Source organism: Grammomys surdaster, unplaced genomic scaffold (assembly GCF_004785775.1).
Source record: "Grammomys surdaster isolate TR1022 unplaced genomic scaffold, NIH_TR_1.0 100, whole genome shotgun sequence".
Lineage (NCBI taxonomy): Eukaryota > Metazoa > Chordata > Mammalia > Rodentia > Muridae > Grammomys > Grammomys surdaster.
This window is the reverse complement of record NW_021604579.1, coordinates 15,490,511-15,512,166: the sequence shown is the minus strand read 5'-3', so window position 1 is coordinate 15,512,166 and position 21,656 is coordinate 15,490,511. Positions and strand designations below refer to the sequence as shown.

The following is a 21,656-nucleotide window of genomic DNA, read 5'->3' as shown; positions in this document are numbered from 1 at the left end:
TTTTATATAATCCACCCATGATGTTGATGTTATCATTAACACTTTATGAATAAGGAAACAAATCTGAAAAGATTTGCCTAGGTTTGTGTATTAATTGATATTTCCTTTGTCAATAAAAGTTGGATTTTATATTCATAAAAAATTTTTTTCTAAGTGTAACTGAAGTTCAAACGAAGGAAATCATCCAGCTCTGTTTTAATAGAATGGGAACAACAGCAGAACAGTTCTGAGTAGGGGACAGGAAGGTGGAATGATAGAGCAGGACATTGTTCATCCTCCCCTGGCCTCTACCCACTTGGACATGCAGTGCATATATCATACACATGTACAGCACATATGTGTACACACATACTATAAAACAACATCAAAACACACTTCAAGTTAAAGGGATAGGCAAGAATTTTTCTGGAAAGGAATCTGTAGCAGGGTACTTTCCTGCTGCTGGTACATTATCTGGGGAGGAGCAATTGTGGGAGGAGCAAAGAGGGAGAAGGAGAGGAAGAGAGAAGGAAGAGGAGGAGCTAGAAGGAGGAGCAGGAGGGAAGATGGCTGGAGATGGACGAGTGTCTTTAGCAGTCTCAGGTAGTTATTCGTATCTAGGTTAGTTAATTGAGTTAAGAATTCTAATTGTGTGGGCATCTTGTTAATTGACCATTTCCAAACATATAAACCAATTGGATACCCTGTAAGCTCTAAGAGTCTCATTTCTACTGTGTACAGCGAGGATGGTGGATATTGTCAGGGCTCTGCCAAGCATTGTGGACAGCGTGGTGGATTGACAGAGCCAGCCGCCACACTGACGTCTCGTGGCTGCCAGGGCCGGTGTTTCAAGCTAGTTAGATCCGTGGTCCAGAGCTGGAGCCGTGGGAAAATGGCGGCAGTCTGGTAACAGCCTGGGCCAGGCACCGCATTTTTAAATATTAACCTCAACAGGAATCTAGTATAGAGAAGGTAATTTCAAAGATGGACATATGAGATTAAGTGAAATCAAAATGCTCCTGCATAGCATATTGTTCCAAATGTAGAGGTGTTCTTCGGAATGGGAAAAAATATTTGCTAATTATGCATCAGACAGCAAACTGATATGTAAAATTCATAAATAACTGTGATAAACATCAAGAAAACAAACCAACAAAATAGTAGATAGGTGAATAAACAGAGTAATTTTCAAAAGAAGAAATACAAATGTCAGTAATAGATATTTGAAAAAGTGTCTAATGTCCTTAGCTATTATTTAAATAAAATTAAAACTTCTTTAAGATTCCATCTCTCTGGTAAGGCCCTATTTCTGAAGACAACACCTACATACATATCTCGTTGAACATGGAGAAGTTGAGCTGGAACCTAACCAGAGACTTCACCCTGTACTCGATAGTGTTCATGGTACTAGAAAAAATTCTGCATGCTACCAGAGTAGAAAAGTCAGCACCAAACGCACTATAAACCCTTCCATATAACAATGATAACCTGCATACATGGTGTACTGCTGCAATTGTGGTACAGAAGTTGTGGGAGTAACCAATCACTATCTGGATTCTAGGTCTAGTCTATGAGATGAAACCCATACTTGATGCCACTTCGGTGGCCAAGAACTTGAGACTAGATAACCCAGGGACCTAGGGGAAAGCCAAATACTACTGTTCTGGTAAAGGAATGTAGCAATAAATGACTCCTAATGACTGCTATATTCATAGATCAGTACTTTGCTTAGCCATCATCAGAGAAGCTCCCTCCTGCAGTAGATGGGAACAGAGATCCACAACTGGACAATGTGCAGAATAAGAGACTTTGTAACACTCACTTCTAAATACGATGTCTCCATCAAATCCCTCACCTCAGGAAGAGGAAATATTACCATAGAGGAAGTGGAACGAATGTAAAAGCCAGTGGGGATGGAGGGCTCTAAGGAAACCATGTCTTCCTGACACAACAGGCCTGACATACATTATGAACCCATAGAGACTGTAGCAGCATGCACAGGGCCTGCACAAATACAAGTTAGGTGGGCTCCCAGTACTGAGAGGGAGAAGTGAACTTATTCTTTCATCACTGACCAGGAAGTTATAACCAAGTGATCACTACTCACAAAGGAAAAATTGTCTCTAATAGAGTCTCACTGAGTATTCAAACCACACTAGAGCAAGCCCCATGCCCAGCAGTAGATGACCAATTCAAAATGAACTCAATTGTATTTTTGGAAATTTTTTTGTCTAATATTTTGTCTGGATTTTCCTTCCTTCCTTCCTTCCTTCCTTCCTTCCTTCCTTCCTTCCTTTCTCTCCCTTTCTCTCTCCCTTCCTCTCTTTCTTCCTTTCTTTCTTTCTTTCTTTCTTTCTTTCTTTCATTCTTTCTTTCTTTCTTTCTTCTCTTTCACCTTGCTGGTCTTTTATTTATATATTATAATTTCTGGAGTAAAAAAGGTTCCATCATGTCCTAGTCAGAATAGCAATTATCAATAAAATCTACTTTCAGCAAATATTGATGATACGGAGAAAGAAGAACACTTATACACTGTTGGTGTGAATGTAAATTATAGGTACGATGGACATTAATGTGGAGGTACCTTCAAAAACTAAAACTAGAATGACCTTGTGACTGAGCTCTTCCATTCCTTGGCATATACTCAAAGGATGCTAAGCATTGTACCACAGAGGTACTAGAACATCCATACTTATTGCTACCCTACTCACATTAGCTAAGAAAGAGAATTATCCAGGATACTCACCAATAGATTATTGAACAAAGAAAATGTGATATGTAAGCATAATGGAACTTTGTTCATCAATGAAGGAAAAGGAAGCCATGATATTTGCAATTAGAAGTCATTATGTGTTGGGAGCCGACTCTTAGCCGAAAGTGGCTATCATCTTTACAGCCATCTCGAGCCATATACCCTGACAAGAGACTTGTTTCAACAGCCTGCAATAGCTGAGCACACTCTGATAAACATCTTGTTACACTGTTTAGTGCCCCCAGCTGCCAGGTGCTCCTGGTATCCATGGCTACAAGGCACGTGACGTAGTGGCTTCAGTTGAGATTGTCCACGAGGGCAAGTCACGTGGTAAAGGGTATAAATACCCAGGATTTCCCTTCTATAGGGGAGTAGAGGAGTAGAGGAGTCGAGGAGGTAGAGGTAGAAAGTAGGAGGTAGTAAGTAGTAAGAGGTAGTAGGAAGTAGAGGAAGGAGTGAGAAAGTGAGAGGTGTCAGGAGACTGAAGGAGTGAGAATATAGTAAGAAGAGAGGAGAATAAAGAAGACTTGAAGAGACTCCACCGGACTCTGGCTTGTATCTATCTTTTGCGTCTCTCGCCCCTTTTTTCCCCTTCCTCCGTCCCCACTCTCTCTTGCTAGACCCTAACCTGCCGACCGGAGCAACAGAACCAGCCGGCCTTTACAAAATAACAGAACCCGAAGGCCGTTACAAAAGAAACGGCCGTTACAATTATGTTCAGCAAAATAAGCCATTCTCATGAAACTACTAATAGTTTCTCTCATGTGCAGACTCTAGGTTTAAAGTGTGTGTGTGCACGAGCTCTCAGAAATCATAAAAGTTAAGATGATCATGATCAAAGAAGAGATGTGAAGGTGAGAAGGTGTTTTAGTTAGGGTTATACTATTTCTGATAAAACACCATGACCAAAAAAGCACACTGGGGAGGAAAGGGTTTATTTGGCTCACATTTCCATACTGCTGTTCACCATCCAAGGACGTCAGGACAGTAACTCAAGCAGAGCAGAAACCTGGAGACAGGAGCTGATGCAGAGGCATTGGAGGGTGCTGCCTACTGGCTTGCTCAGTCTGTCAGAAGAGGGCATCAAACCCCATTATAGATGGTCTTGAGCTACCCTGTGATTGCTGGGAATTGAACTCAGGACCTCTGGAAGAGCAGCCAGCTCTTAACCTCTGAGCCATCTCACCAGCCCCTTGGAGGCAGTCTTTAAATTAAGTTTCCCTTCTTTCTTATAACTAACTCTAGTTTGTGTCAAGTTGATATTAGACTAGCCAGTATAGAGGCTACAAGAAAAACAAAACTAAACACGCATAGAGCAATGGACTGCATGTAATATGACAAGCCCACAGCTAACTCTGTATAGAGTAGCTATACTCTACTTAGTAGGGAATAGTCGAAGACTTCTGCTCTAAGGTCACGAGGAAGAAAAGAATCTCCATTTTGACCAGTTTTAGTAAACACAGGACTAGAAGTCCCAGGCTAAAGCTATCAGGCAATGGAAAGAAATTAAGAGTCCAAATTGGAAGAGAGGTAGTCAAGTTGTTTCTATGTACAGAAAATAAGATCTTATTTATAGAAAAAATGCAAAAATTTCAACAAAAACCCATTAGATTTGATGAATGAACTCAGTGAAGTGGATGATATAAAATCTACATACAAAAACAAGCCAATAAAGCTGAAAGAGAAACTGAGAAAGCCATTTTATTTGTCAGAGCTGTAAAAAAGAAAAAAATAGCAAATTTTATCAAGGAGATGAAAAAAAATAAAGACATAAGCACATGACTGTTGCAGAATGGTTTTGTGTACTGTGAATTCACATTCAGATGCTAATTTCTAGCCCAGACATCTGGTTACAGTTCAGACATGGCATGATCATGCCTCTCCAGTCTCAATGTTATGTAAAAATTATCTTCTAACACCTCTGATTGGTTAATAAAAGATCTGATCATCCAATTAGCTGGACAGACGAGGAGAGGACTTCCAATCCCAGATTGGGGGTTCAAAAGACAGAGGAGACAAGAAGGACCATGAGAAGAGGAAGGTGAGGAGAAACCACATGAAGAGAGGAGGAGGATTAGCCACGAGGTCATGATGAGAGAGGAGCCATGAGGATGCACATGGAGTAGAGCAAGTCAGGGCAAGACCACATGCAGGTAAAGGACAATTTGTCAAGGCATCAGCAGCATAGTTCGGTTAGACTATCTCAGAACCTGTCCAGCTAAGGGTTGTAGCTTCTTAATAAGAATACCGTGTCTCTGTGTCTTTATTCAGGAGCTAAAAGGGCTAGAGCACACATGGAAATGCCCTATAGTTATTTAGGAACAAAAGGGGTGTTAGAACCTCTCCCCCAATCAATTGCTTTATACATCCTGAAAGGGAAAAAAATCCTATGTATACAATTTGGAAGAATTACTAATGTCAAACTGAGTGCATACTGTCCAGAGCAATCTACAGATTTACCTTATTTAGCTCCCAGTCACATCCTCCATGTCTATGTATAAAACCCCAAAATTTTGTGCCATCACCAAAGTCTCCAAATGGCCAAAGAAGTCCTAAAGGAAGAGAAAAGGCTGGAAAGAGCAAAATACCTAAGTTCAAAACAAATCACAAATCATGGCATGGCAGCATACGTGAAATCCCAGAGCTTTGGGGGTTGAGTATTAGCACCTTCAGCCTAGTTTGGACTACACAGAAAGCAGCTGTCTTTTTTTCTTTTTAAATTAGAATTATGGTGCAATTCTGTACAGAAGGCTTACCTAGCAAGAGCTTGGCCTGGATTCCCTGCCCAGCACAAAAGGAAAGATTAAGCTCTATTGTTCTACACCATAATGAGGTGACTATAGTTACACATTTCAAAATAACTAGTTGAGAGCATTTGGAATGTTTCTCAACATAGAGAAGTAAATGTTTGAGGTGATGGATATACTAATTATCCTGATTTGATAATTATACATTGTATCCTGCATCAAAATATACTTGCATAACTGAACACAGTTATTATGCACCAGTTAAGTCCATTTCAAAGAACCAGGCCCAAATAGATTGATGGATGAGTTCTTTCAAACTTTCATGTAACAAACAAACAAACAAACAAACAAACAAACCACAAAAAAGAGCCTGTGTCAATTAACTTAAAGAAACAAACAAACAACAATGATAAAACCCTTTCAGTTGTTTACATGTTCGGGCATAGTCTTAACATCAAAGCCTGAAAAGATGATGTAAAAATCTACATGTTGGGTCTGCTCCCAAGAAGACACCATATCCTGACCCATCCTAGAGGAACCACTGCACTCAGAGCAGCAGGATTTAAGGAAAACCAGAGACAACCTGAGTTCCAGGAGCTCTTCTACCCAGAAGCTCAGAATCACAGGATCGCCAAGACAGCTGGACCCTGAGGAGTTCTGACACAAGCAAGATAACTGGAAAGATAGACTCCAGTCAGAGACAGTGAGTGCAGGTAGCACTAGAGATAACCAGATGGTGAAAGGCAAGCACAAGAACTTAAGGAACAGAAACCAAGGTTTCTGGCATCATCAGAGCCCAGTTCTCCCACGATAGCAAGTCCTGGACACCTCACCACACTGGAAAACCAGGATTCAGAATTAAAATCACTTCTCATGATGATGATAGAGGACTTTAAGAAGGACATAAATAGGCTCAAAACACACATTGCACTTCACACAATGGTCATGGGGGATTTCAACACCCCACTCTCAGCAATGGACAGACCATGGAACCAGAAACTAAACAGAGACACAGTGAAACTAACAGAAGTTATGAACCAAAAGGATTTAACAGATACTATATATAACATATACTATATATGTTTCATCTTAAAACAAAAGGATATACCCTTCTCTCAGCCCATGGTACCTTCTCCAAAATAGACCATATAATTGGTCACAAAACAGGTCTAAACAGGTACAAAAAAAATTGAGATAATCCCTTACATCTTATCAGATCACCATAGACTGAGGCTGGTCTTCAATAATAAAAACAATGGAAAGCCCACATATACATGGAAACTGAACAATGCTCTACTCAATGATAACTTGGTCAAAGAAGAAATAAATAGAGAAATTAAAGACATTTTAGAATTTAATGAAAATGAAGGTTCACCATACCAAAACTTATGGGACACAATGAAAGCAGTGCTTAGAGGAAAACTCATAGCTCTAAGTGCCTACTAAAAGAAACTGGAGAGAGCATACATTAGCAACTTGACAGCACTCCTGAAAGCTCTAGAACAAAAAGAAGCAACTACACCCAAGAGGAGTAGATGGTAGGAAATAATCAAACTCAGGGTTGAAATCAACCAAGTAGAAAAAAAAAGAACTATATATACAAAGTATCAACAAAACCAGGAACTGGTTCTTTGAGAAAATCAACAAGATAGATAAACTCTTAGCCAGGCTAACCAGAGGCCACAGAGACAGTATCCAAATTAATAAAATCAGAACTGAAAAGGGAGACATAACAATAGAAACTGAGGAAATTTAAAAATCATCAGATCCTACTACAAAAGCCTATACTCAACAAAACTAGAAAGTCTGGATGAAATGGACAATTTCCTAGACAGATACCAGGTACCGAAGTTAAATCAGGAGCAGATAAACCATCTAAACAGTCCCATAACCCCTAAAGAAATATCAGCAGTCATTAAAAGTCTCCCCACCAAAAAGAGCCCAGGACCAGATGGTTTTAGTGCAGAATTCTATCAGACCTGCAAGGAAGACCTAATACCAATTCTTTTCAAACTATTCTATAAAATAGAAACAGAAGGAACACTACCCAATTTGTTCTACAAAGCTACAATCACACTCATATCTAAACCACACAAAGACACAACAAAGAAAGAAAACTTCAGACCAATCTCCCTTATGAGTATCGATGTAAAAATACTCAATAAAATTCTGCCAAACCGAATCCAAGAACATATCAAAACAATCACCCATCATGATCAAGTAGGCTTTATCCCAGGAATGCAGGGATGGTTCAATATACAAAATCCATCAACATAGTCCACTATATAAACAAACTCAAAGGGAAAAAAAAACACATGATCGTCTCACTAGATGCTAAGAAAGCATTTGACAAAATTCAACAACCCTTCATGGTAAAAGTCCTGGAAAGATCAAGAATTCAAGGCCCATACCTAAACATAGTAAAAGCAATATACAGCAAGCCAGTAGCCAACATCAAACTAAATGGAGATAAACTTGAAGCAATCCCACTACGATCATGAACTAGACAAGGCTTCCAACTCTCTCCCTACCTATTCAATATAGCACTGGAAGTCCTAGCCAGAACAATTAGACAACAAAAGGAAGTCAAAGGGATACAAATAGGAAAGGAAGGAGTCAAAATATCACTATTTGCAGATGATATGATAGCATACTTAAGTGACCCCAAAGCGTCCATCAGAGAACTCCTAAACCTGATAAACAGCTTCAACAAAGTGGCTGGATATAAAATTAATTAAAACAAGTCAATAGCCTTCCTCTACTCAAAGGATAAACAGGCTGAGAAAGAAATTAGGAAAATGACACCCTTCACAGTAGTCGCAAATAATATAAAATATCTTGGTGTGAATCTAACCAAACAAGTGAAAGATCTGTATGACAACAACTTCAAGTCTCTGAAGAAACAAATTGAATAAGATCTCAGAAGATGGAAAGATCTCCCATGAACATGGATTGGCAGGATTAATATAGTAAAACCGGTCATCTTGTGGAAAGCAATCTACAGATTCAATGCAATCCCTAACAAAATTTCAATTCAATTCTTCATAGAGATAAAAAGAGCAATTTGCAAATTCATTTGGAATAGCAAAAAAACTCAGGATATTCTCAACAATAAAAGAACATCTGGAGGAATCGCCATCCCTGACCTCAAGCTGTATTACAGAGCAATAGTGATAAAAACTGCATGGTATTGGTACAGAGACAGTCAGGAAGATCAATGGAATAGAATTGAAGACTGAGAAATGAACCTACACACCTACGGTCACTTGATCTTTGACAAAGGAACTAAAATTGTCCAGTGGAAAAAGGACAGCATTTTCAACAAATGGTGCTGGTTCAACTGGAGGTCAGCATGTAGAAGAATGCAAGTCAATCCATTCTTATCTCCTTGTACAAAGCTCAAGTCCAAGTGGAAAAAGGATCTTCACATAAAACCAGATACACTGAAACTAATAGAAGAGAAGGTGGGGAAGACCCTGAATATTTGGGCACAGGGGAAAAGTTTCTGAACAGAGCACCAAAGGCTTATGCTCTAAGATCAAGAATTAACAAATGGGACCTCATAAAATTGCAAAGCTTCTGTAAGGCAAAGGATACTGTCTATAGTACAAAATAGCAACCAACAAATTGGGAAAAGATCTTTACCTATCTACTCCTATACAGGGCTAATATCCAATATACACAAAGAACTCAAGAAATTAAACTGCAGATAATCAAATAGCCCTATTAAAAATGGTGTACAGAGCTCAACAAAGAATCCTCAACTGAGGAAATTGAATGGCCAAGAATCACCTAAAGAAATGTTCAATATCCTTAGTCATCAAGGAAATGCAAATCAAAACTACCCTGAGATTCTATCTCACACCAGTCAGAATGGCTAAGATCAAAAACTCAGGTGATACCAGATGCTGGCGAGGATGTGGAGAAAGAGGAACACTCCTCCATTGCTGGTGGTATTGAAAGCTGATACAGCCACTCTGGAAATCAATCTGGCGGTTTCTCAGAAAATTGGACATAGTATTACCTGACGACCCAGCTATACGACTGGGTATATACCCAGAAGATGCTCTAACATATAACAAGGACTTATGCTTCACTGTGTTATTAGCAGCCTTATTTATAATAGCCAGAAGCTTGAAAGAACTCAGATGTCCTTCAACAGAGGAATGGATACAGAAAATGTGGTACATCTACACAATGGAGTATTACTCAGCTATTAAAAACAATGAATTCATGAAATTCTTAGGCAAATGGATAGAACTAAAAGATATCATCCTGAGTCAGGTAACCCAATCACAAAATAACACACATGGTATGCACTCACTGATAATTGAATATTAGCCCAGAAGCTCTTAATAACCAAGATTCAACTCATAGACCACATGGAGCTCATGAAAAAAAAAGACCAAAGTGTGGGTGCTTCCGTCCTTCTTAGAAGGAATAACAAAATACTCATGGGAGCAAATATGGAGACACAGTGTGGGACAGAAACTGAAGGAGGGGCCATCCAGAGACTGCTCCACCTGGGTATCCATCCCATGCGCAGTCACCAGAGGCAGATGCTGATGTGGATGCCAGGAAGTGCATGCTGACAGGAGCCTGATATAGCTGTCTCCTTAGAGGTCTGCCAGAGCCTGAAATATACAGAGGAGGATGCTCACAGCTAATCATTGATCTGATTATGGGGTTCCCAATGGAGGAGTTAGAGAGACGAACAAAGGAGCTGAAAGGGTTTGCAGTCCCATGAGGAGAGCAACAATACCAACCAACCAGAGCTCCCAGGGTCCAAACCACCAGCCTGAGAGTACATAGGGAGGGACCCATGGCTCCAGCTGTATACTTAGGGGAGGATGGCCTTGTTGGGCATAGTTGGGAGAGGAGGTCCTTGGTCCTGTCAAGGCTGGATGCCCCAGTGTGGGATAATTAGGGGGTGGGGAGGTGAGAGTGGGTGGGTGGTTGGGGGCACATCTTCATAGAAGCAGGAGGAGGGGGATAGGATAGGGGGTTTTGGGTAGGTGGGGAATGGGGAGAGGAATTAACATCTGAAATGTAAGTAAAATATCCAATAAAAATGTAGAAACAAAACAAAAAAACCTGCTACGTGTTAATTTCATGATGTTAGGATTTTTTTATAAGACACATAGAGTACTAAATAAGATGCTAAATAACACTATAGAAATTAATACTTCAAATAAAATTATATGAAGTCAAGGTCTCTAAGAGATAATGTTTTAATAATTTATTCCCCAATGAGATAAATGGAAGGGAAACAATATAATTTTTTGTTACTCTTTCAGTATTTGCTTGCTTCATGTTTGAGAAACAGTCTTCCTATGTGGCCCAGGCTGGCCTTGTTGTTGCAGTCCTCTTGCTTCAGCCTCTCCAGTGCTGGGATGACAGGCAGGTACCACCATGCCATAATATAAATAGTATATTTAGTAGCAACAATACTATAAATGTGTCTGTATTTAGATGAAACTACTATTATTAATAAAACCACAATAAATCTACACAAAATAACTATTTTAACACAATTTTAAAGTTTATGACTGGAAAACTAGCAACCAATAGCATAGCTGAGATAATCAACCCCCTAGTCTATGAACTGGTAAAAGTGACAACCAGTTAGGGTGATGGCACAGGCCTATAATTGCAGCTCCTGAGAGACTGAGGCTGGAGGATCACGATCTTGAAGCTACCCTTGGGTAGCATTTTATTTACTTTATTAGCCTCAAAATACAAAGTAAAAGAGGGTGTGTGTGTGTGGTGGGGGTCTAGCCCACTGGTAGAGTACTTCCTAGCATGTGCAAGTCCATACATTCAATCCCTAACTCCATACCAAAAAAAAAAAGGAAGAAAGAAAGAAAGAAAGAAAGAAAGAAAGAAAGAAAGAAAGAAAGAAGAAATGATATCCATCATTGTTTATGAATGTTTAGAAAGGACAGAATAATGAACTAGAAATAATGATGGAATCTGTACATGTATGCAAACGCACACACACACAAACACACACACACATACAAACACACACATGAGAGAGAGAGAGAGAGAGAGAGAGAGAGAGAGAGAGAGAGAGAGAAACACACAGGCACTTACTTGTGAAAGAGAAAAGAAACTGAGCAAACACAACAAATCGAAAATGCCTTTGGCAATTCTGATTCACCGTGAGTAAGCAGTCTCTTATCAGAACTGCCCTGCCTCAGATAACAAATTGTGTGTGTGTGCTCGCACACACCCCTCTCTGTCTGTCTCTCTACTCTCTCTCATGCAGCAGAGCAAAAGAAAGTAGTAACAAAGATAAACTATTGGAGTTCTGTCTAACTGATTTGCAGAGAGTCAAGTTGGTGTTTTTATGAGGTTTAGCTGGACGGCAGTCTGCAGCATGGAGCATACACCTGACAGTAAAGCCACTGGCCAGGAAAAGACAGGACAAAGTTCAGGGCAACCAAAGCTGCTGGAAGGTGATAGAGGAAGGTGAGGAAGAAGAGAGCCAACAGGAGAATTTCTGACCAAGTCTCTGTCTGACTCAGATCCACGACGTTTAGGGAAGATATAGTCAGCCAGCTAAGATGGAAATAGCTAAGCTAAAACACGAGCTGCTCTTTAAGAGAAATTTTGTCTTTTCAATGCATCAAATGGACTGATAAGACAAAGTTTTTTGAAGGTAGGGAATTGAGTGTCCTAAACACAACAGTCATGACATTTAGTAAACACAAGTTAACGCATAAAGAAACAGAAAAAAGAAGTCCCAGTCAAAAAAAAAAAAAAAAAGCCAAGTGAGTGCCCTACAGTGATCCAGATATTCAGGGATTTAAAATTTTTTCTTGTGTATAAAATAATGGGTTTCATTTTGACATCTTCATTTGTGTATAGCATGATTTTTGATTCATTAATTCTACCATTATCCTGCATTGCTCCCCCTCTTCCCCTTCCATTGCCGATTTCCCCCCAAATCTTAAAAAAGTGAAAATTATAAAACTAATAATACTTGAATGTACAAATATCTCTGGCTGAGTTTAAAACAAACAGATATGAAATAAAAAGTTTAGGAACTTACAGATAGAATATTGAAACTATATATGTGTATACACACACACACACACACACACACACACATGTATGTGATTCAGAAACCTGTGGAACAATAACTATACACATAACTGATTAACAGAAAGAGAGGCCAGGGAGAATGAGCTAGAATAATACTTAATGAGATGAGGCTGGTATGTTCCTTTATTTTGGCAAAACACATGAATAGTGAATTCTAGAAGCTTAGTCAAGAATCAGTATGAGGAGGACCATAAGTGGGCACAGTGTCAAACTACTGAGACCCAGACATCAAGGAAAGACCTTGAAAGCAGTGTGAGAAATAAAATACAGGACCAACAACTCAAACCAGTGCTCAGCAGAGAACACAGAAGCTGTGAGCCAAAGGATGCTGGCATATTGACATAGGAAAAGTGAAAATATCACTCATATACATATTAGCAAGCCAGAGTTTTGTATCAAATAAAAATTTCCTTCAGAAATATCTTTAAAATTAAACTAAGGTTTTTGGTGCCTGTGAACCTCTACTACAAAATACTCTGAAAGAAATCATCAAGGAAAAGGAAAATACCAGAAACTTTTCTTCATAGATGACAGAAAAAAAATCAGATCTTGGTTTCTTGGAAATATGTAGGACTGTCAAAGGCAGAAAATTATGACTATATGTAACTGTCCCAGTGGTAGGGTAATAAGAAGACCCGTACCACTATACTGTTCAAAGCTTTGTTTCTTTTTCATTTTTTTTCCAAGACAGGGTTTCTATGTGTAGCCCTGGCTATCCTGAAACTCGCTTTATAGAACAGGTCTCAAACTCACCAAGGTCTACTTGCATCAACATCACAAGTGCTAGGATTAAAGGCATGTACTAACATGGCCCAACCCATTCAAAGCTTTCTACATTAGTGGTATGATTTTAGTCTAAAGCAGTGGTTCTCAACTTTCCTAATGTTGTGACCCTTTAACACAGTTCCTCATGCTGGGGTGACCCCCAACCATAAAATTATTTCATTGCTACTTCAGAACTATAATTTTGTTACTGTTATGAATTGTCACATAAGTATCTGAGAGACAGAATATCTGATATGTGACCCCCAAGGGATCATGGCCCACAGGTTGAGAACCACTGCTTGATGAAATGATAATGTGTGTTTTAATATGCATAGAAAATACCAGAACCCCAAACAAGTATGACATGTAATTGAAATAGAAAATTAAAATAAAAATTTAATCCATGTGGTTGTTTGAAAGAATGGCCTTCATTGGCTCATACATTTGAATTCTTGTCCCCTAATGGGTGGAACATTTTTGGGAAGGATAAGGAGGTATGGCCTTATTTGAGAAGCTGTGTTAATGGGGGCAGGCTTTGAGGTTTTAAAAAACCAATGCCGTTGCTGGTTATCTCTGTGTCTCTGTCTCTGTCTCTCTCCTTTCTCTTTCTCCACCCCTCCTGCTTGTGGATCAGATGTGAATTCTCAGCTACTGCTCCCATGCCATGCCTGCCTCCCTGCTGCCATGCTCCCTCCATAATGGTCATGGAAAAACTCTCTATACTATAAGCAATTCCCCAATTAATTATTTGATAAGTTGCCTTGGTCATGGTATCTTTTTCACAATAATAAAAAAGTAATTAATATGATTTAAATAATCTCAAAGGTGACAGGAATAAAGGAACAGAGGAACAGTAAAACTTGAGAAATATTAGGTTGGAGTATGAAATGTTCTTCATAGACTCATGAGTTTGAATGTTTGGTACTGTCTTGGAAATGGGATGTAGCTGGAGAAAGCAGGATCCTGGCAGATAAACCTCAATGTTTACGTGGTCTGGCCCTACATTCAGTACTCACTATGCTTTCTGTTCTGCTGAGATATTAGAGGTCAGCATAGTGCCATCCCCATGTTGCTAATTGCGACCATCACTTCCAAGATGGATTGTATCCTTTCAAACTGTGACCCACATAGGTCCTACAGCTGCCTTTGGTAGGTATTCTGTCACAGCAAGGAGAAAAGAATGAAAACAGAGAATTGGTTCAGAGAACTGGGGTCTTTACAAAGATAAACCTGACTATACAGCTTGAGGCATTGAGAACTGGCTTACAGGAGGAATGAGGGTAGAGAAGAATGTCAAAAAAAAAAAAAGAAAGAAAGTTTAAATGTTGATTCTGATGGGAATGTTGAAAGCTAGACGACACCTATTGACTATTGATAGAAGTGTGGACAGTACAGCCTTAATTGAGCAAAGATTCCATTAAGATTTGTGCTAGAGGAAATTTATGTTACATTTTGACAGTTCATTTGACTGTATTCTGCCCATTGTATTAAAAACCCAAGTAAGCTACTAGTCTAGTTTGAATCCTATTGCTAAGATAACTATAGCTAAAAGAAACTTAGGGGAAGGAAAGGTTTATTTCAGTTTACAGATTATAGCATGTCAGGTCTTGAAAGGCAGCCTGGTTTCTGGTTGAGCACAGGCTAGAAACCTCTGGATACCCCAGGTGATCCTGAGGAGCCCCAGGTCCTAAGGGACAACAGACATTTTGCCACATCCCCAGATTCTAGACTCCTGATATGAGGCCACAGCCCTCCATAGATTTGTGTCTTACTGCCACATAGCCTCAAGACAGATCTCCATATTAATGAGGTACCTAATGGCCAGAAGGGCTTAACCAATTAAAGTTTCCTTCCCAGATCCTCCTCCCTACAAAAGGAATTTGACCTTAGGTCTGCCCTGAGAAACTGGGGCACGTTTTATCATCTACTTTCCGCCATGAAAATACACATCTCAAGACCATGGACTGTTTCTCTTTCATAGGAATCTACCAGGGGAGCAATGGAGAAGGCCTTTTACCTACAGAGCCACTGTTTAATTTCCTGCAGAAGATCTCTTTCTCTGTGTTACCAGCCACTGCGACCACCAACCCAAACAAGCCACCCGCAGCCAAGCCAAACCTAGCCAAGCCAAGCCGACCACCTCAACAAGCCAAGGACTCCTCCCCATGGGACACAGCCAGAGTTCCCCTTTCCCCTTCAGCTGTGGGCTACATAAAGCCTGCAGGCCCCTACTTTGTTCTCAGCTCTTTTGACGCTTCAAGTGGCACCTGGGTGACCAAGAGCCCGAGAACCAGTCAGTCTTCTGCCTTGCTACAGGCCCCCCAGCCCCTACTCCCCAGCTCCAGCGGCCTGTGGGACCTCAGACTGAGCTCCTCCACCCCCCCACCATTTAGCACAATAGCTCATCACGGAGGAAAGCCAAAGCTGGAACTTAAAGCAGAGATCTTGGAGGAGTGCTGCCTGCTGGATAGCTCACACACACACTTTGACATATAGCCCAGAACCAATCTGCACAGAAGGCTGGGCTCTCCTATATCAGCTAGCAACCAAGAGAATGCTCTATAGACATGCAACTGAGTGATGATATCTCAGTGACTCTAGACTGAGTTGAGTCAACAGTGAAAGCTCACTAGAACGGCTATATTAAAAATTAATAGACTAATTTTTTTTGATGAAATAGATTTCAAAACCTGATAGCATTTAGGCTGTGGCATAGTTATTGCTCACTGCCTTTATTAAGGACTATAAAGAGAATTAAAAGCAGAGAGTGCTATCATGTCAAAATGCCCTCTAAATATTTAGGTTTCTATCCATAGACCAATTCCGCTCTGAACCTTGGTCAGTGATGATTCTCTTTGCAGTGTGTAGCAGCCAATGGACAAATGCAGAACTGGTCAAAGTATGGGGAGCAAAGGGTTGAGTGCTCAGCCCCAAACAAGCAATCTGTACCAATTCCCCCACCACGCCTCAGTGACCATCACAGAAGAAGTGGAAAGAATGTAAGAGCTGTAGGACAGAGAGGGAGCTATGACATGCTGTCTTCTGGGCCCATCATGGCTAATGCACTCGTGAATTCACGATATCTGTGGTTACCAGCACAAAATCAAGCCAGTCAAAAATCCAGTGTGGGTTGAAAAAGAGCTCAAAGCCTCTATCACTGATCAAGGAAGTATTAGTAGTTTATAGTTGTTGGGGGAAGGAAAATTATTCTTTCGAGGGGTTGTAGCCACTGGTAGGTTTTACAAATTCTAATGGATGGTCCCATACCATGCACAACTGGGCAGAAGTAATTGGAATTAGTGATTTAAAAAAGTAGAAGAGGACATAAACTTGGGAGGGGGTATGTTTAGGGTAACTGGGTAGAGTTGGAGGGGTAAATGAATGGGCAGATAACATATATAAATAAAGTTGACACAATATAAATTAAAAACTGTAGCAGAGGTCTATTAACTGTGCAATTTGATGAGAAATGTGACACAAGCATTGTTAAGATCATTAAATCTGGACAATATGTGTACAAACCAAATGCTTATAATTTTAAAGATTAACACCATTATAGATTTAAAAAAAATCCCATTTTGCACAGAGACAATGGATAAAAGTGCCTTAAGGGTGACCCTCAATCCATCAAAAGTTCAAGAATGTAGCACCACAAATACATTTGAAATGATTTCACTTAAAAACAGAGAGCCTGAACATAGAGAGATTGCTAGGAATGCTACCCAAGCAGGGCCTCTTAGGAAAAGGTTTCCCCAAGATCAGCCAGTCATAGGTGCTCAAAGACCACTGCACCTTTGAAAGGAGGCAAGAATGAATCTCCAGTGGGAAGCAGAACCTGGTGCCATCCATGTGGAACTCTTTTTCAGACAGGAAAGATGTAAGAGTTGCAGGGGTACGATGATCACAGAAGCTTGCAACCAGGATACCAAAGAGTTACTGAGATCAGATAATATGTAGCAAAGTTTGATTCCCTTCATGGAGCTCCTGAGTGGGCTGGTCAGATCCATAGGATATACGAGATATCAGACACATAAGATGCTTACTGAGGCAAGCTGTGAGCACTGGGTGGGCAAAGAGAGAGGCCATATGTGCCAGTGGTAATAGAGCTGAAGGCAAGGCTACCTCAAGCCTGTTCCAGACTGGGAGAGCTACAGATGGCAGACCTGGAGCTACAAGGTTTCATGTTTACTCTGCTGAGTGTCAGTCTTACTTTGATCCCAATTTCTTATTATCTTCCTGTTGTATTTGTGATAGGAATTTTTGCCAAATACCACTGTATGTTGTGAGCAAGGGATCACAGTTAAAGAACTGCTTTGAGTCTCTGAAGAAACTTTAGACTTTTGAACCGTGTTAGAACTATAAGACTGGATTTGATATTTGAGACTGGATTGAATGCAGTTAAGATTTAGATTTAAAGTGTTCTCTATGGACGTACTTGTTTCAAAATTGGTTCCCAACTGGTGGTGCTCTTTTGGGGAGGTTGTGGAATCTTTAAGAGGTGAGGCCTAGCTGAAAGAACTGAGTCACTGTGAGGTGAGGCCCTAGGCTGGTCCTGCTTTCAGCCCTTGTTCTGTTTACTGATTTGCCCAGGCCCTCTCTTGCCACACCTTCTTCATGTGATGAACTGTGTTTCCTCAAACCACGAACCCACACAAACCCCTTTTTTCCTTAATTTGCTTATTTCAGAAACAAGAACTGTAACTAATCAGGAGGCCAACAAAAAATAAAAGAATAGGCTAAACTATTACTCATTATAATAATTACATTAAATTTTAGTAAGCTAGTTCTTCTACTTAAAAGCAATTCTCAGGTAAATACCTAATACTTAGATTTAAAAAAAAAAAAGCAATCTCAGCTAGGGTTTCTATTTCTCTTATAAAAACACCACGATCAAAAGCATCTTGGGGAAGGAAGGGTTTATTTTGCCTTACAATTCCACAGCACTGTCCATTTATCACTTAGGGAAGTCAGAGAAGAAACTCAATTGGACAGGAACTTGTTGAAGGGCTTAGCATATGGTCTGACACTGAAAGCATCCTGTACATCTGAAAAGCCCCAGATATTTAGCTCTTAAATGAGGTTGTATTTTATCAACATGTAAGTATTCTTAAATATATAACCTCAGCAAATCTTAATAGAAGTTTAGTAGGGTTAAAACACCACAGAATATGTTCTTTGCTTAAACATAGAGTTAAATTAGATATCAAACATTTGTTATACATCTGGAAATTTTTTTTAAATATTTGGAAATGCTACAATACGTCCCAGTGAAGAAATCCTAGGGGAAAATAAAATATTCTCTTCATAGTGAATGACAATGAAAATATAATAATCAAAATTAATATCATTTTACTCAATGTCACCATTGCTTATCTAACCAAAAACTCTGGGGAATTATTGTTCTAAGTACCATACTGAGTCACTTCAAAGCCCATCAAGGAGCTGGTGAGATGACTCAGTGGTTTAAAGTGCACACTGTTCTTGCAGGAGACAGTTCCCAGCACAGGTGTCTAGGGAATCTGACAGCCTCTTCTGGACTCTGTGGCGATCCATACTTAAGTGTCTGAGTTTTTAAGACATGGTGCACTGAGCATAAATAGAACAGTTTGAGGTAAAATTGTCATTCCTAGTTGCTGTGATTTAGATTGGAAATATTCCCATGGGCTCAGTCTTCACCCAGCAGCTGGTATTGTTTGGGAGGTCTGTGGAACCTTCAGGAGTTTGAGCTTCACAGGAGGTGGTGCAGGCTTCATGTTCATGCTCTGTTTCTTGAAAGCAGATTCAGTGAGAGCAGCCAGCCTCCTGTCCTGCCGCCATGTCTTCCCTGCCTTGTCTCCCCCCACAGTGACCCTCTGAAGCTGTGAGCTAGAATAAACCCCTCTCTCTTAAGTTGGTTTTGTCAGGGTGTTTTTATGATAGCAATAGGAAAAGAAATGAAAACATTAGGTGTATCCTCAAGTCAATGTGGAACAATATTGATGAAGAGAGAGTCCTGCCTAATTTTAATAATTAAAATTTTGCCTATTTTGACTGATATGCTAGCAAACTATTATTATGAGAAAATTGTGATGTTAAACTTTTCTTGGTAGGTTTTTATTAAGCAGGGATTTAAACATGCAGATAAGCATAAACCTATAACCTAGGGAATGAATCTCATTAATGCTTTTTTAATTTTAAAATTAAAGGGTATGAAACAAAATAATAGGTATATGGCTTGGGGGAATAGCTCAGTGGTTGAAGACTTGCCTAGAACACAGGAGACTCTAGGCTCAATTCCCAGTACTGCCTCCCAAGAGGAAAATAAAATTGGTTACTAATGATCATCATATTATGATTATGCATAGCTTCATGCTTCTTTGTCCATGTCAATAATAATCAGTTAATAACAAATCAATATGCATGACTCTAAAGTAGCTTATCCTCACATATTTTCTTACCTCTCTAGTCCCGTAGGTCTGACCTGCTGAACCGTGGCCAGGTACACGCTCAATGTCTGAGACAGAGAGGTTTCAGAATGCAGCAGGAGCCCCTCAGTGAATGGTTGATTGTGACCTATTCTTGGTACTTAGCATAATTGTATAACCTAATCATAGATCACTCAAAACAATTTTCTGAGCTGTACATAAAAAGATGAACAGGTTCATTTGTTTATATTGTAAATTTAAGAAATGTTTAAAGTAGATGTCCACAGCTTTATCTTATGCATAATTCAATGTCTTCATATATAAGGTTTTATAAATATCAGATGAAATTGCTTGGCATCCTTATACTTTTGGATTCTAAACAACACTTGGGTTGTGATACATAGAGACACTAGGTTATTGAACTAGCATAAACGACTGTTAAATAGTCACAGATATGTAAATTATACTTACCTCATCTTTATTCTTAAGATAATGAAGAGATATAGGTCTCGATTTCAGATTTTCTCTTTTGTGTTCTAAGGAAATCCAAACATCCACAAAATGATTTTTTAAAAAACTGCTCTAGTTTCTCTACTACTAGTCAACTGTTTAGCCGTGTGCTTTAATCATCCCATTTGCTGACGCATGCAACATTTTTACATTTGTAGAGAGGCATCTACTCCTAAATGACTCCCTTGATTTTTTCCATCACATGTATTTGTCTTTGTGTATGTACATGTGTGCGGGTGCATGTATGAAACAGAACATGTATAAATGTCAGAAGACGACCTGTGGGAGTCTGTTTCTTCTACCATGTGGATCCCAGGGATTGAACTCCTTGGCAGTAAGCACCTTTATCAACTGAGCCATCTCACCAGGCTCTGAAATTGTTTACTTTAATATTGATGTCTTAAATGATAGAATATAATTTTCAAATATTTATCATTATGCAATACAATTTTATTTTCTTTGAAAAGGAATTTCTGTATAAAATAGAAACACACATGTTATTCAAAATATTCTTTAAGTTATAAAAATAATCTTTAGTAATAGTTGGAAAACAATAATATTCTCCCCATCCCACATTTCCCCTTTAGTAACTATGAATGCTATTCATTTAGATTATTATAGATTTTCTTTTTTAAAAAAATAATTTTTACTGGATATTTTATTTACATTTCAGATGTGATCCCCTTTCCCCATTTCCCCACCACCTAGAAACCCCTTATCCCATTCCCTCTCCTCCTGCTTCTATGAGGATGTGCCCCACCCATCCATCCACTCTCACCTCCCTGCCCTCGAATTCCCCCACACTGGGACATCCAGCCTTCACGAGACCTCCTCTCCTACCTATGCCCAACAAGGCCATCATCCCCTACATATACAGCTGAAGCCATGGGTCCCTCCTTAAGTGCTCCCAGGCTGGTGGTTTAGACCCTGGGAGCTCTGGTTGGTTGGTATTGTTGCTCTCCCCATGGGGCTGCAAATCCCTTCAGTTCCTATCAGGGGGTTCCCAATGGAGGAGTTAGAATAGATTTTCTTAATATAAGCATAGTTTATGTGACAAATATCCCAACCTTAGATTTAGATAACCCTGCACCTGAACCAAACCCATCTTTGTGAGTTATGTTGTCTTGAAAAGTTAACCTTGCTGACCTTTCTGCCCCATCTGTTAGTTTCAAATATTAGTAATTATCATACATGGTATGATTGTTTTGATGACTGAATAATACACTAGATATCTCAAACAAGATGGAATCTGATATTTATTCAGTTAATGTATAGTAGGCACTGGTACTAGGCTCTGAACTGGGATCACTCCCTAGTAATATATACTCATTTTAGTTGATAACACAGAAAACCAACAGAAAGCCCTAAAGAGTGAATGCAGTGTAAACG

The 21,656-nt window shown here is 39.6% G+C and overlaps 1 protein-coding gene across 1 annotated transcript in view; it reads right to left on the bottom strand.

Moving 5' to 3' along the window:
* CUNH1orf141 (chromosome unknown C1orf141 homolog) overlaps positions 1-21,656 on the bottom strand; it is a 55,547-nt gene that overhangs the window by 13,237 nt on the left and 20,654 nt on the right. The window contains exon 4 of the mRNA XM_028785829.1: positions 20,229-20,293. Coding sequence (XP_028641662.1) covers positions 20,229-20,293 — 65 coding nt within the window. The remainder of the gene's footprint in view (positions 1-20,228; positions 20,294-21,656) is intronic.